Genomic DNA, 16,391 nt, shown 5'->3' on the forward strand with positions numbered 1-16,391 from the left:
ATAAAAATACCAGATGGGTGGCATTCGAATCGGATGCATCGGAAAAGTGCAGGCACACACACACACAAGCACATCCAAACACATGCACACACATTTACGGGATTTCTTTTGTTACTTTTCGATGCTTTATGGCTGCCCCCTGGCACCCCACCGACCAGGGCTTTCCTTTTTGTGTATACTTTCACTTGGTCTTGCCCCACCTGTGGGTAGCATACAGGGGATGGGCCGGGCCGTGCCGGGCCGTGTCAGCGGGCAGGCACTTGTTTGCCCTTAAAGGTGGCGCTTGAAAGTAGGCAATGGCGTAGCAATGGCATTCCATTTCATTCCATTGCAGTGAACAAAATGCATTCGCGCTCTGAATGAATTCGTTCGGGCATTCGTTATATGTACTGCTGGCATTCTCCCTTCTTGGGTTTCCAATTTGCATAACCAAGAACATCACCATACTCCATTCCTGAATGCTGTGATGCAGGAGGAGACGGCATCCTTCAGCCAGTGGGAAGGCTCTGGCCCCAAAAGTGGTTTTTGAAAGAAATATTGGACATGAAAGGAAATGAATGACTGAATGGAGTTGCTGTTTAAGTGCCACAGGGAACTATGAGTCATAATTTAGTTTAAAACTGCCCCTGCCACACCACGGATGTTGCATTTGCTGCCTGTAACCGAAAACCAATAAGCGACAAGCAGACCAAAAAAATAAACCAACCAGAGAGTGCGACAGAAGCAACATACTGCAGGGGCTACTCGGATTTATATGTGGAAAATGTGATAATTGGACTCTCCCTCTAATTGGTCGACACACTCAAAACTCTCCCTGTGGCAAACTTCTTTAAGTTTTGCTTCTGTGTGCTCCCTCCTCCTTCCTTTCTTTGCTGACTATTCCAGACTGACTGTTGCAAAAATCGAATTTTATTCCTGACAACATTTCAGGGTCATCCCAATCCCCAACCAACATTCGCCCCTATTCCACCTCCGGTTATGCGACCTCTAGGGCCGGCTATCTGTATGGCTGTCCCACACATTCATTTATAATTGAATTCAGGACGATGGAGGAGGGAGGAGGACTGGGCTGACTGTCAGAGATACAGATACAGAGATACAGATACGAATATGTGCGAGTACGTCCGCTGCGATTGGACGGAGACAATAATATTGCCCCAACAATCAGAGTCCTCCTCCTGCCATGGATATACATATGTATGTGTTTATATGGTATCGTGTATTTATAGAAATTGAATTGACAAATGTCCAGGCCACATGGCAACAGGAACAATCACAGGAACGGTGGCACAGGTGGCACGATACAACGCTCCCACACATACCGTTGCTGTCTGCCGTGTGTGTGTGTGTGTGTCTTTGCCTTGAGGGTCAAAGTCTTTGTCTGTGGGTGTGCGGAAAAGTTGATTCAAAAGTCGCGTCGGTTTTTGCTCTGATCTGCTAAAAGAAACTCCAGCAGGAGTCCTTGAGGATGGATTCCTCGAGTGGGCAGAGTAACGTGCCTGGGCATGCCTCTCATTCATTTAAGCAGACCCAACCCAACCCCCAAATCCTTTGCCTTGCCTTTGGGTAAGATGTGTGTGTGTGTGTGTGTGTGTGTGTGTGTGTGTGTGCGTGGGATGGAATGGGATGCTGTGGATGAGACTGAAAACAGGATGCAAATGGCTAAAAAAAAGGCTGTGCTAAAAATAGGTGCCACTGAATGCCAGGCAGCTTTACTTCCCCAAAGTGCTGGTCTCAAAGGAAAATCCACACCCACACCCACACACCCACAGAATGGAGTGAGGTGGAGTGTTGGTGGGTGGCGGGTGGCGGGTGGAGCTGGCTGCTGGCTGTGTGTTTCCCCAGAACATAGAATGTATCTGCAATATGCAATATTCCCATGAAATGCAAACTTTGGATACTACGCAATCTCTGCTATTGCCATTGCTATTGCTATTGCTATTTCTATTTCTATGCTGTGATTCCTGGAAATCCTATTGCAGCTAAAATTGAAATGCCATTTTCTATATTTCAGAGAAAATATCACGCCATGCCAGAGCCAGAGACTTAATATTTCTATTTCGCTAATTTTCCAATGAAAAACTGCAACATAAAACTCTTCCACGAACTGCAACAAATGTCAAGAGCACTCCCAACAATCGTTAGAGGGGGCGTCTTAATTACAAACGATACAAAACGATGTGATTACATTTTGATTGCTTTTCGTTTGAATCTTTGCGTCAAGTGTTCGGAGGAGTATTATTGAATGGAAAAGGGGTCAGGGCAGGGCAGGGCAGGTGGAGGTGGAGGTGGTGGCGACACTGGCACGAGGCGCCACAAATAAGAGGATTAGGTAATATTCAAGAGAAATACAAATGCCAAACCAATTAGGAGAAGAGATTTCTAGGAATAGGAAAAGGAAACCCAGACCCCTTTTTGTTCCCCCTACACTGGGGCAGAGTGTAGGGGTGGCACATAAATAATAAATAAATAAATACAAATAGAATATATGTATGTATGTATGTAAAATTAGCCATTGGCCCAAAATAGGTAATGCTTTTTTTTTTTTTTTTGTTTTTCATTTTTGGTTTTTCAAGCTTTGTCGCCGGCTTTGGGCATGAAACGAATTTGTCGTCGTTCGACGTTTGACCAAAAAAGGCGATAGCGGCACGCATTGAAACAAAACACACACACAGACAAAGACAGAGACAGACAAAGGGAGAGCGAGAGAGAGAGAGAGAGAGGGAGACAAAGAAGAAGGAATAATGAATGAAGCGAAAGAAGCAAAAAAAAAACTTTTTGGTCATATCCAGTCATCAATGTTTCCAATAGGGAAATGCAAATACACGTATGTATGTTGCATGGTAGACGGTATCCAAGACACAATTTTTAATACTCGTAAAACTCGTAAGATTTCCATTCAAACAATAAATCGAAAAGATACACCAAGCTAGCACCAAGTGGTGGGGCAGGGCAGGGCAGGGCAGGGCAGGGCAGTGGCTCCCTAAGGGATTTCCAATTGATTAGCTTTTTGGCATAGGTTGCCATTTGCGTTGAGTGTGGCATGTGGCATGTGGCATGAATGTTGTATGTGTGTCGTGTGTCACTCAATCGATGTAAAGAGCTCTCCAATTAGCATGGCTTATGCCCCGTATCCCCCGACCTCCGCCTCCACTTCCTTCTCGATCCAAAGCCATCAAATATTGATTTCACCTTTTCCACTTTACTGTGGATTGTGGAAAATGTGTGTGTGTTTGGGCGTGTGGGGGGATGCGTGTCCTTCATTCCTGCATTCGAATATTATTTATGATTTCCTTTTGGGGTTTGGTCCTTTCCCATGACATCGAAATTCTGTTTGAACTTTCCTCAGTCCATCCTCAATCGGTTAGACTCAACGCTAGGCCCCTTGTAGCTACATATAACACATCAAAGTAGAAGATAACTGCACGATAGCTTCCTTCCATTAAGAAAGGAGAATCGATATCGGCAGATCGATCACATGCGATCACTCCACAAACGATAAATAATCATTCACTTCGATAAAGAGGTGCACGCTTTCTGTCTGACACTATTAAATGCTGCATGTGGCAGCAGACTTCTCTCTTAGAATTCTGAAACGCACTGTACATCTACATCTACATATATTTATAGATACAATACGAAACGATACGATAGAGGAGAATGATGGACATAAATCACAAAAAATAAGTAAGAACCAAAACAGCAAAAAAACAAAACAGCAAAAAAAAAAAACAAAAGGTAAAGAGCAACAAATACAAAATAAAACGTGAAATGTACGTGCCATTGAGTCAAACCAACTGTGTTTGATTGGCTTTACTTCTCTGCCCTATCCTTCTACCTTCTATATTGTGCTTCTCCTCCTCCTTGCTGTTTTGATGTTGCTGTGGTTGTTCTTTTTCTTCTGTGGCTGACAGCTTTCTTTGAGCCAAAGGCAAACAACAAAAAAAACCCAGAAAAGAAAAAAGTCCCACCAGCACATCACCTGCTGCCAACATCAAACATCGACAGCATAGAACGGAACAGAAGAAAACAGAACAGAAGAGAGCCCAAGTAGTGGTTACTTTCCGTACCTTTCTCCCGTCTCCTGTCTCCGCACGTCATGCAGCAGTGCCACTCGGTCAGTTAGGATGTGTTTTAGCCTGCAAGAAGCTCCAACTTGAACCACTTCTGCCCCTCTTCCTGTTCCTAGTAGTTCTGCCTTTCATTACTTTTCAAATCCCAGTGTTGTAAGTAGATTCCTCTACAATTTGCATACTGCAGCCACAGGCACCCGCAGCCACAGTCACCCAATTAGTTGACCTACTTATTAGGAGAGTTCTACCCCCGAAATCATCCTGGCTAATTGACAAGCGAAACACCTTAACTATTGATTAATAACCAAAGGCAGGAGAGTGTGTGTGGGGTGTCAAATTTTAGTGCGCGATTCTATGATCAATTGCTGGAAGTGTAAATCCGTGGATCCAGTGAATCCAATGAATCACTGAATACATTTCGAAAGCTAATGAATCATAAAAAACACACAAAAAAAGCAAGACAAACAGACAACAACAAAACCCAAATTATATTTAAATGTTTCTCGACAAATACCTTGAAAAACCAAAGACAAAAAAAAACAAAAAACAACTAAACAAAAGAAAGAGAGAGAGAGAGAGAGAGAAAAGAAAAATAGCAGTAATGAGGGGGCGACTCGTGTACGAATCTATATATATTTAGTTTTATATCTGGTATGGGTATATCTCATATTTATATTCAATTATCAATTAAATATGTAGTACCTGAGTGGAGCTTACGTTGTGGCCGCTTAGTGAGTTATTGTTGTTGTTGTTGTTATTGTTGCTCTCTCTTCTAATTATTCAGATTTATATGGTAATAGTATATAGTTTCGAGGGAGGATTGGTGGGGGGGTAGCAGGGCCGGCATGGGGGGCATGGGATCTGCCGCTGCTGGGTGTCTGCTTCGCACAATTAAATGCTAATTTTTCTCTTTTGGTTTTTTTTTTTTGGTTGCACTTTCAATTGAACAATTTTATTTTACATAACTTTTTTGTTTTTGGTTGTTGTTGTGTTTTTGTTTTTGTGCACTTTTTGTTGTTGTTGTTGTTTTTTCAACGATTGCCTGTCACATTACACAATGAGAGGCAGGCAGAGATGCACCAGCCACATCCTCTGCTCTGTGGCACACAGACACGCCGCCCGGAAAGGACACGGACACGTAGACGGATACGGTGACCCAGCAAGGAGGGGGAGGGGTAAGAAAAAAACAAAACAAAATTTTAAACTTATTTTCTCTCAATTTCGTTTCGGGGGGTTTTCGCTTATGGCCAGGCGGACCTGCACTTGTAGATACTTTTCTCACTTCCCCGACGACGTGGATCTCTGGGTATTGTATCTTTTTATTTTGGTGCTGCTGTCAAAACATTCAACAAACTAAAAACCAAAATTTTGGTTTCTGTGGATACACACACCGACACAGACACACACACACACACACACACACACACAGAAAGGTAACGCTAGCGAGTGTGTGTGTGGGTTTTCTTTTGGCAGTCACTATGTTCCGTTTTTGCACTTGGAAAAAATTCGATGAGGTTTTTGGTCTGTCGGGGGGGGGGCGGTTTATTTTACAATTATATATTACGAGTGCCGCGTGCCCCTTTTTGAATATGCGAATAGTTGCTGTTTCTGAATAGTTATTGAATATTGCATGAATATGAATATTAATATCGGTTCGTCTCGCGCGTCGTCTCGTCGTGGAAAGCTGAACTACGTCTGACTGCTGCTTCGGCGGCTGCCTTTATTTTTTTTCGTTTCGTTTTCGCTTTTTCGCTTTTTTTTTTTTTGTATTTACGGCTCTGCGTTCTCGGCGCACGCGCTCTCCGCCACCACCTCGGTCACTCTCTCCCTCTCCCTCCCCATCGCCATTCCCATCTCTCTTTCTCTCTCTCTCTCTGTGTCTGACGGCACGAGCCAACAGAGAGAGTCATAGGGTTGCTGCCTGCCTGCCTGCCTGCCACTGCTGGCCCGAGAAAGCGAGAGAATACTGCTACTGGTCATACTGTGAGGGTTGTTCGTTGTGCCTGCCTGCTGCAAGGTTGCATGTGTCTCTGTTGTCGCTGCAGCTGCTGCTGCTGTTGTTGTCGAGTGGGTGGTGGTTGCTCGCTGCCAGGGTTGCCATCGCTGTCTGTGACACAGGGGTGTTACCATACGGCCCCTCAGTAATCAAAAAAACATTGCCAGAATTTCTCATTTTGAAACGAAAAGCCAACAGCTGTTTTCGAAATTCGGTTACTCGTACTTTACCGTTACCCCCAGAGAAAACACTGCACCAGGGTTGCCAGGGCTCTCCAATAAAAACGACTAAAATAATTACAGGGTCTTCTTTGTTTGCTTGAAAACCAATATTAAATGATTTCCAATCAGAACCAGAATGGAATGGAACCCCAGAATGAATGGGGTGGAACTTGGTTTAGGGTTGCCACCAAATGGTCAAATAACAGTTCTGTTGTAATGCGGAAATTCGAAATGTAATTGATTCGCGTTCGTGTCCAAATAGTGGAGGTGTTGGGGGGCAGACACATACAATTCCGTTGTTTCTTGATCGAATTTGCATTTGCACACACATATATGTAGATAGAGACAGAGGGAGAGGGAGAGAGAGAAATGTAGAAATAAATGCTCAACATTTACGTCAATGTCGAGGCACAAACGGGAGGCACTGGCAGAAAACAACAAAAAGAATAAAAGCACGTTGTAAAAATAACACACAAATCGTACATAAGCCAGTTTGAGTGATTGAATGAATGAAATTCCTCTCTCTCTCTCTCTGTCTTTCTCCTTCTTGCTCTCTGTCTCTCTGTTGGTACTATAAATATCTCAAAAAGAGTGTCTATCCCATCTGTCAATCAAGTTTTTGGTCAAGTGTTTTGTGGGCCAAGTGCAAGCAGAAACATCCCAGAACATCCCCACATCGCACATAGCACATCGCACAAGTGAAATAAAAGCACTATTTATTATTATTATTATTCGAAATATTTTACACACGCGCTCGTTTCGTATCGCGTATCGGAAATGGTTTTTCCATATTGGAAAATGCTTTTACACAACAATAAATTCAACACACGCACATGTTCCGCTTCTTTTTGTTTCTGTTCGTCTCCGTCTACTTCTTCTTGTTGATCTCCTCGCGCTCGCTCTCTCTCTCTGTATTTCTTCTCTGTTGCTGGTCTGGTCTGGTCTGCTGCTGCTGTGGTGGAGTGTGGACTTTCGGATACAATCTATAAACGACGACTAGAACACGTCAACTGAATTAGTTAATCAGGCAAAAGATAGCCACAAGCGACGTTATTCACGTAGCGCCGTCAAGCACACACGGCGGAAAGAGCAGGAGAGCGAGCGCACGAAGAGTGTGGTGTGGGAGAGTGAGTGGCAGCAAGTGAGAGCGGAGCGAGCTTTGGCACGCTCACTTGCACGCTCGCTGGCTGGCTGGCTTCCTCTCCCTCTTTCCATTGACTAAAAAGTGAGAGTGAAAAAGCGTAGGCCATATGACGCACACCACTGTGTGTGTGTGTGTGTGTGTGAGATTAAATGTATTTATGTACGCTTTCGACGATCTGATCTGATCTGATCTTTTCATGGATTTCATTTCCATCCAAGCCGCAAAATGTTGCGTATGCGTGATGTTATTGGAAATTGCGCATACGCAGCACCCTGAGACCCTGAGGCACCCTGTGCCCAGAGAGACAGAGGCAGATTAACCGCTATTTATCTTTTCCGGCCTACCTTCTCCACCCATCGCTGTCTCACCTCGCTCAGCAGCAAACACCAGCGCACACGCGTGCCAAAGAGAACGAACACCTACACACACTCTCGTATGTTGGCTTATGCTCTCTCCCTCTCTCTCTCTCTTTCTTTCACACACGTCGATGCTATGGCCAAAAGGTAACGTATGTACATGTGTGAAATGTGAAGGTAAACGTAATCGGCTCTCTGGCCACACATTGAAGCGACTCTGCCTCACCTGCTATTTAATATACCTTCCCACAGCTGTGCTGTGTTCCATTTGCGTTTCAATAGAAAATGAGACCAAGAGAGACAGAGACAGGGAGAGAATGAGTGAATGAGAGAGAGCGCCCACGCAAATCATTTTCATTGTTAACTTTATTTTATGTGCGTTTTGATTTCGTACTGCGGAATATATATGGAATAAATACATGCTATTTACATGCACGAGTATGTGGGTAGATTATACCAGTATGTATGTAGAGGTATGCTTATATACCTTTTTTTTTGAAGGCCTTCCTTCGGGTCAATGGAGGAGTAACAACAGCAAGGCAAGCTCTGCCCCCGCAGCCAGCCGACCGGCCGACCGGCAATGTCTGCTCTCTCATCCTTCCCCCTCCCCACGTACCACTACACCCGTACTCCTCTTATTTATGATCTCCAGCAGCAACGGTACGGTACACTGGACGGGGCAAAAATAAAACGCAATTGCAAAGTAAACAGAAGCAAGCAAACAAAGATCATGGAAAGTGTGCTTCGGCTTAGCGGGGGGCCCATCCAGCCAGCCAGCATCAATGAGATGGAAAACAACAAGAAAGGAAAGACCATTCGCCCGAGGCTCCGTCGCTTTTGATACCATACTACCTTTCTTATGGGTCGCTTTGGTATACAAAAATACAGAAATATATTTCCAAATAAAAATATTTTTTTCTCAATGGCAATTCAGTCACAAAATCGTTATTCCCTGAGCCGCATGGGTAGAGTATCCACAAAGCTGCCAGCAACAAGAGCGATAACAGCTACCTGTTGTTGTTTTTTCTGCCGACACTGCATGCAAATAAGCGGATGGCAAGCGGGTAGGGGGCAGGCTCGGAGAAGATAGGGTACGGGGTAAGGGTAAGGGGAAATGGGGGCAGACAGACTACGGGCAGGTTGTCCCCAATCAAAATTGCGTCTTACTCTGACTAAGGGTAGAGTAATTTGAGCTTTCATGTTGTTTTTGTTGTTGTTGCCATCTCCCAGCTCTTGCGTGGGAAGAGACGCCGCCGCCGCCGCCGCCGCAACCGTCGCCGACACAGAGAGACATCAACGCCCACGCACCGCCCGGTTGATGCTGCTCTGCTGCTGTGACGCTGCGAGTGAGTGATTCGCTCCTAATCTCTCGCTCTCTCTCTCAGAAATATGCATGTGGGTGTGTGTGTGGGTGTTGTTCGCGGCGAAGGATTTCCGAGTCATTCGTTACTATGGGAACCAAAAGCTGGCTCTCGACCGGCATCGATGGCAACACTAAGCTTACAGCAAAATGTAAGCCTCTGGCAGCAGAGCAGGGATGGGGAGTGTAAAGTAACATTGCCATGTTAACCGTAGCAGAGGAACAGACGGTAACATTCCATGTTGAGAACGGTTAACAGAGCAGAGCAGCAGAAGAGCTCACACTGTTAGCTAACAGAAGGCTATGGCTGTTGGCTAACAGAAATGATCTTAAGAAGCTAACACAGCACTGTTAAGCAAGAGACGATTTAGCAGAATAATTTGCATACATATGTATGTATCTATGTATGTACATATGTAATAAATATGTACATTGTTTCCAAGCCCTGGTCTAACTGTAGTCCCTCCCCGTTCCACTTCTTCTCCATCTAATCGTACCCCCCACAAATGCAAGAAAATGAAGAAAATTTGACGCATGACATGAAAAGCCAACGAAACGAAACAGAAACAATTTCAGCTTGAAGACATTTCCCAACCATTTTGTTTGATAGGAGAATGAATCCGCCCAGCCCATATCCCACAGAGCCCATCCCCGTGGCACAGATACGCAGATACATGCCCCATGCCGCACAACGTACTGGTAGGTAGATGATGTGTACAACACATAGACACAAAAGCTGCGACAAAATAGCTGCCAGCAGCATATGGGAAATATTAATAGAGGAGACAACATCATGTTTTAATATTCGTAATTGCCAGGGAGCCACGGCTCCGTGACTTTTAGGGGCAAGCTCAGATTGGAGTGGAGTCGACGACACACGCGACTAGGCCGGAAATGGGGCACACACTCTACCAACTCCACCTTCGACTGGCAGTCCAGAGGATTCTTCTAAGCTGACATTGATTGCACGTATACTACGCAAGAAAAAGCCTGACTTTTGATGGCAGCTGTGTACCCTGAATACTTAAATTTAAACTGAAACACTCAGAGCAGAGTTGTTCAAGGACGATTTCTCATAGATCTCTGCTATGAGAGATAAGAGTGATGGAATCAATAGATCCGTCAATCTGTAGTTTCTGTTTTACAAGGGAATCAACTAAGCTCCTGGGAAGATTCGCATTCTGAGTCCCATATGCCATATCCCATATCCCATGACGCATCCATTCCTAAATCCCTTCCGCTAGAGAGCGCATTGAATTCCATATCCGACTCACCTTTAGCAGGGTGAGTATCTTCTGGGAGAGGTCGTAGTCAAAATGTGAATACTTGGAGCCGCTCATGTCGTAGATGAACACCAGTCCCGCACGCTGCGTTTCCGTGTCCTGCAGGGCGCTGTCCAGTTGGTAGACAATCCCCTGCAGCGTCGTCGTATGCCCCACGCTCAATGGACTGTGTCGATTGGCGGTGAACAGGGCAATCGCCGCTCCACTGGATGTCCGAGCGGGCTGTTGGCAATGGGAAACATTAGAAAAAGTTAAGTTAAGTGGGAAACACTCATGGAGTTTGAATTGATTGGACCCTTACGAGGATTGTAAATTTCCCAGTTTGCAGCTCGGAGCGCAGTGGCTCCACATCCGGATCGATGTTGTATAGATACTCCTTCTGGCGGATCTGCTCATGCTGTTCGTAGAGCGACACGGCTCGTGGTATATCGAATTTACGGGCGTATAAAAACTTGACGGCTGTTGTGTGTGAAATGTGTCGCCTGGCTATGGTGGGCGCTAGCGATGGTCCATCTCCTCCGGCTATCGCTCCAGCTGTGGCAGCTTCTGTGGGTGGCACTGTAAAGGCCAATGGGGCGGCAGATCCCGACAATATATGTGTGCTGCTGGCGGAGGCTGTGGAGGAGGCAGAGGCAGAGGCAGAAGCAGAGGCTGCTGATAGTGTGGATGTGGATGATGTCAATGTCCCTGTTGCTGCTGCTGCTGCTGCTGTTGTGGCACCAAGATTGTTGCAGAGATCTATGAATTGTTTCACAGCCTAAAAAAAGAGAAGAGAAATGCAATGAAAATGAGTAAATTGTAGAATTGTAGAGATGCCTCCATCCATTTCCATTCCGTTCAAATAAAAAAGCATTGAGGATTCAATCAATAAAATACGAAATTTGTGAGGCATTCCCATTCGATGTTCGACCCACTTCATTGCCGTGTCTCTCCGGAGAAGAGTTCCACATAAACTAGAAGTTTTTATTATGCCAAACACTTTTTTATGTGGCAACGGATGCGAACGCGAATGCGAATGCGAATGATGATGCAAACCAAACTAAGAATGAGCATGAGACGTTTCCATCGAATGTCGTGACATGCGATGCGCCATCAAGATGGTGTAATTAATCAGTCGATTATGCCCCTGCTATAATTTTGAGCAAAGAATTACTCATTCGATGATCCATCCCAGTGGGAGGAAGATTAAACATCCATTACGGGTAGCTATTTCCTGGAATACTGGAACATTATTCAACGGTGTGTTCCATGGAATCGCTTCGGAAATTGCAAATCGGAAATCTCTTTCTCTCTCTTTCTATCTCCAACAGATACACATTTCCGGAACTGCTAAGTGATAACTTTAATTGCCAACAGAGTTTCGTGTCATTCGAATCTCTTTCATTTAATATCATTCGTTGAGTTCTTCAGCTGCTGCTTCTGGTTTTTGGGGAGGGGGGCAACCAAAAAAAAAAAGTGCAAGTTTCAGCAACAACCTCTTGACCTCGTTTCCCCACGCTACCCGATCGTTTCGAGGCAGTTCAGTTCAAAGCAATGCAAAATAATCTACCCCGATCCAAAAAAAAAATTAATGGGTTTATGTACTTTTCTTTGCCTCTCTCTCTCTCTCTCTCTCTCTCTGGCATCTCTCTAAACAGTGGATGTTTACACAATTCTCTATCTCTCTCTCTCTCTCTACCTCTTCCTATGATAAGAGTGTAGATACATTTCCCTATCCATGGTACAAATTCCATAAACTTTTCGTTTCTTTCATTCATTCATGCGCAATTTCTATGGGAAATTAATTAGACAATCCGTATGCCATGCACGACACGAAGCTCTTTCCCCCCCACTCACACACACACGCACACCTACACACACACACACATACAGATGCATATATGTAGATACTTCCACACATTTCCTTAGAAAATAGATGATGACGCGTGCCGCCTGGAACGGATCTCCGGATCCCATCCCCAGTTCTCTCTTTCACCACTTCACGTCACTCCACTCCACCCACCTGTTCGCGGCTGCGACGTCGCTGGTAAAGATGCACCATCTTGTATCCGTATCCTATTCGTAGGTATCCTTGTTTATTCAGAGGATCGTTCACCAATTGTAAACAGAACAGAACACACACACACATAAAACAACAAAATATCCACCGCTTATCACTTCCTCTTTTCCTTTCTTTAGCTGTAGCTTTAGCTTTTGCTATTCTTTTCTTTGATTTTTCTCTTATTTGTATCTCTATTCGCGACGTTCCGCTGCGTTCAAAGTTTCCCCCATTACTGACAGCGGCAGCACTTCGATCGCGTCAGTCAGAGACTCCACCGGCGGCGTCGTCGTCGTCGTCGTCATCGTCATCGGCTGATAGCCACAGCTCCACTTCACTCCGCTGCTCCAGCGCTGCTAGCGTCCGAGTGTATTGAACCAAGCGCTGCAGCAGCAGCAGTGATGCCCTCTCGACTCATTTCAAGCCAGATCATAGAATCTTTGCTGCTATAAAGCAGGGGTCGGCACGGCCCTATCTATTGCTGCTGCTGCACCGCCGATCAAGTACACGTGTATTACAGTGGTTGGCACCAATACAATGATCCGTTTTGCCAGCTGTATACGCAAACAGAAAACAGAATAGAAATGGCTTCCAAAACTAGCATTTTTCAATATTGATTGAAATGCAGGGAAGGTTCGGAATTTTATTTCAAATTTTCTTATTTTTGCTGCCAATTTTAATCCACTCTTCCACTTAGACTAAGATATATCCTCTGCAATGTAGCCAGAGAAAGAAAAGGCCTTCCAGGCTATTTTAATTGATTTCTGTGGGATTTCTGTGAGTATCTAAGCTTTTTTTTGTATTTATTTTGTAGAACCAATTCGTCTCTTTGTGGGGCTATTTAGCTATTTTTTTGGTTGAGTTTTTAAGCTTTTTTTCTGGGCTTTAAGTTGATTAAAGGGTTGCGGCGGCAGCACTGCGGCAGAGCTTCGTATGCGGCAATTTCCGAGAACCATTAGACACCAGCAGCAGCAGCAGTGGCAGCAGGTCGTCGCTGGACGGGCATACCAACAATTTGAGTCATGCGACGGCGGCGGCACCGACGGGAGACGACGACGTGAGCCACCGCCGCAGTCGCCTCTGCTGCTGCTACTGCTGCTGCTGCTACCACCATATGTCACCCTTTAGACACCGGGGGCACAGTGGGGCCAGTTGGGCGAATGTTTGATTAGTTGTTCGACAAGCGATAAAAAAAAAGTTATAGATAGACAGACGGTTGTCAAGCAAATTGTATTCATGTGAATTTCAGTTTTTGTTTATCTTGGATCTGTTTGAGGATTCGCCGAATACTCTTAGATACGTTTCTACTCGGTAAATGTGCGCTGAGGCCCACTGTGTGCCGGTGTGCTGTGCGGTCACTGGGTTTCCTCCGAACGCGGATTTCGATCTCCTCCGAATGGAGAGATGGATGGTATGGTCGCTATGGAACGGAACGGATGGTGAACGAAGTGGGGAGCGTGCAGTGGAGCGTCGATGCGTCACCACGTTTATGATTATCACCTTTTTTTGTTCATTTCGTTAACTTTTGTATGTGATTTTTTTTATTTTCACATTTATCTCTCTCTCTCTTTTGTTCCTTTCCTTTTTTCTACGGAATACATTATCGGTTATCGGGGAGGACCCATCATCCCAGCCCCATTGGATGATGGAATGGAAGGCGTTTCCCTCTTTCTGGCTAACGTTCCCTCGCCCTCCACTTCTCTCTCTCTCTTACCCTTTGCACTTTCCACTTTTTGGCAGACACGATCAGATCGGATCGGATTGATGGTCTTGGATAGTAAGTCATTTGAGGAGGCTGGGCTATGGAATGCCCCTCTTTTCCGAGTTGGGGCAGGGGCAGATATGGGGGCAGGAATGCATCACCCACCTCTGTCTGGGACTGGAACTGGAACCTGAGTTTGTTTTAATTTTCGATAAGAGAGCTTTGTTTTATTTCCTACACATATGTAGATCTATTGGGGGGATCGTCTGTTTTTGGAACCATTTTCATTTCAGAGCAAACCAATTGGGGCAAAAAGAGAGCTAATATGAAGGACCCATACTCGATCGATCTCTGATCCCCCCAACGAACAATCTATAAATATCACAGCAGGAAAATAACGATATTTTACTCACAAAAAAAACAACAAAAGATAAACAAAATATTCGTCTTTCAACTGGAGCAGAAGGAGGTGCAGGTGGGGCAGGCAATTAGCAGTCACTTCCGGTTCTCTACAGTAGCAATTCTCATTCTGCTTTGGATCACGTAAATATCTTAGCCACTAGCGCGCGAGCAAGTTAATAGAGCAACAATTAGAGTACCTCTACCTCTAACTCAGCTTCATCTCTCTCTTCTCTCTCTCCATCCCTCTGTTGTTTTTCCAGCATCCAATCCTAACTGTATAACTGTGCATCACATCATGCAAAGTAAAAGCACAAAACGCGACGACATCAGTTCCGTTCCGTTCCGTTCCGTTCTGCGCTGCGCTGCGCTGGTGTTCGGTTCGGTTCTGTTCTAAACACAACTGTAAAACTTTCGAGACTTGGAGGCAGGCATACTAGCTCGTAGTAGTAGATCGCGATATGGAGGTAGGCTATAGATAGATAGAGACTTTTAACGGACTCCGAGGAGCATGACAGCAGTTCGCTGGCTCTGCTCTGAAACCCAACCAGCGATCAGCCAGCGATTGGAAAGACACTTTTCAAGAGAGAGAGAGAGAGAGAGACAGTTATGCTTGGCGAAAGATACAAGATACTTAATCGCAGTGATTGATGAAGAATCAAGAATGGAAGAAGACAAAGAATAGCCTTTGGCTTTATCTTCAGAATTAACTGCTTGAAAAGCAGATGATCCGCAGATCCTCTTTCATACTGTCCCTGCTCCTGCTCCTACTCCTACTCCTTTTCAAGCAATTTCCTCTTTTCACGGAGCCCAGGATGCAGGATATTGCTGACAGATTGTTGTCGGAGACAGAATATTGCCGCACATTTAACAGCAACAGCAGCAGGAAATGCACAGCGTGAGAAGTGAGCAGTGAGCAATAGAGAAGCGAGTAGGAGAGGGGTCGAAGGGGGCAGACACAGACAGTAGGGGGTTAGAGGAAGTTCCTTTCACACTTTCGCATTGGGGCAATGCTTTGGAAATGCGAAATGCTCTTTTTTAAGCGCACGTTTAACACGCTTCCGCTCATGGGGCAGCCAGGCAGGCAGTCAGTCGCCGGTCGACGGTGGCCCCGTCGACCAGTCGCCAATTGAGAGTCGGTTTGAGAAAGCGGGGGGAGCCCAACACGGACAGCAGGTCAATTGTTGAGCACAAAAGCGGGTACACGTGGGGGTAGGGGTCGGAGGGGATTCCTCGCTTTCTGCTGACGCTGTGATGCTGTTGCTCATACTGTTTACGGTCTTCCACACCTATTTGTATATTAAATCAAAACTTTCCAAGAGAAATATTATGTGTGTCCGAATCTGAATCCGAATTCAAGCAAAAAACGGAACTTGGCCAAGAAGAAAGAGCCCAGAAAGAGACAAAAAAAGAGCTCAGCCGAACAGCTGCTGCTGGAACCGCTATGGAACCGGATCTCATAATCGTATAAACAAATTTATGGAAATTTCTTTAGCCAAAGAAACGTACAAATGGGAATGCATGGCCTTAGGCTTATACTTCGCTTACACGAATACCCCTACTGAGCATCAAAGCTTTTTCTCTGCAATGGCAGAGAGCGGCAGAGAGCGGGAGAACACCTCAAAGGAGCCCATCAGCAGCAGTGGCAGAGGAGAGGGGGAAGCTACAAGTCCAGCTAGAGACTTGAGACGAGGCAAAAAAGGAGATGGAGAAGAAGACAGCAAAAACTAATAAAGTTAGTCTATAAATAGCCCAACAACAGCAGCAGCAGCCGCAGCAGCAGCAGCAGAAGAAGTGCAACAGCAGCAGCGAAACTGCA

At 45.3% G+C, this 16,391-nt stretch overlaps 1 protein-coding gene across 4 annotated transcripts in view; it reads right to left on the bottom strand.

Moving 5' to 3' along the window:
- The window catches only part of LOC111081204 (tyrosine-protein phosphatase non-receptor type 9), a 30,495-nt gene that overhangs the window by 4,701 nt on the left and 9,403 nt on the right, over positions 1-16,391 (bottom strand). For 2 of the 4 annotated variants that reach the window (XM_022377199.2, XM_022377215.2), the window contains exons 2-3: positions 10,735-11,190; positions 10,425-10,655 (exon numbers count right to left, since the gene is read on the bottom strand). In XM_022377199.2, coding sequence (XP_022232891.2) covers positions 10,425-10,655; positions 10,735-11,190 — 687 coding nt within the window. Of the gene's footprint in view, positions 1-4,775; positions 4,830-10,424; positions 10,656-10,734; positions 11,191-12,435; positions 12,556-16,391 lie in introns of those variants that run through there. The other 2 variants (XM_022377206.2, XM_022377222.2) reach the window with 2 other exon arrangements.

This window comes from Drosophila obscura, unplaced genomic scaffold, assembly GCF_018151105.1.
Source record: "Drosophila obscura isolate BZ-5 IFL unplaced genomic scaffold, ASM1815110v1 contig_73, whole genome shotgun sequence".
Lineage (NCBI taxonomy): Eukaryota > Metazoa > Arthropoda > Insecta > Diptera > Drosophilidae > Drosophila > Drosophila obscura.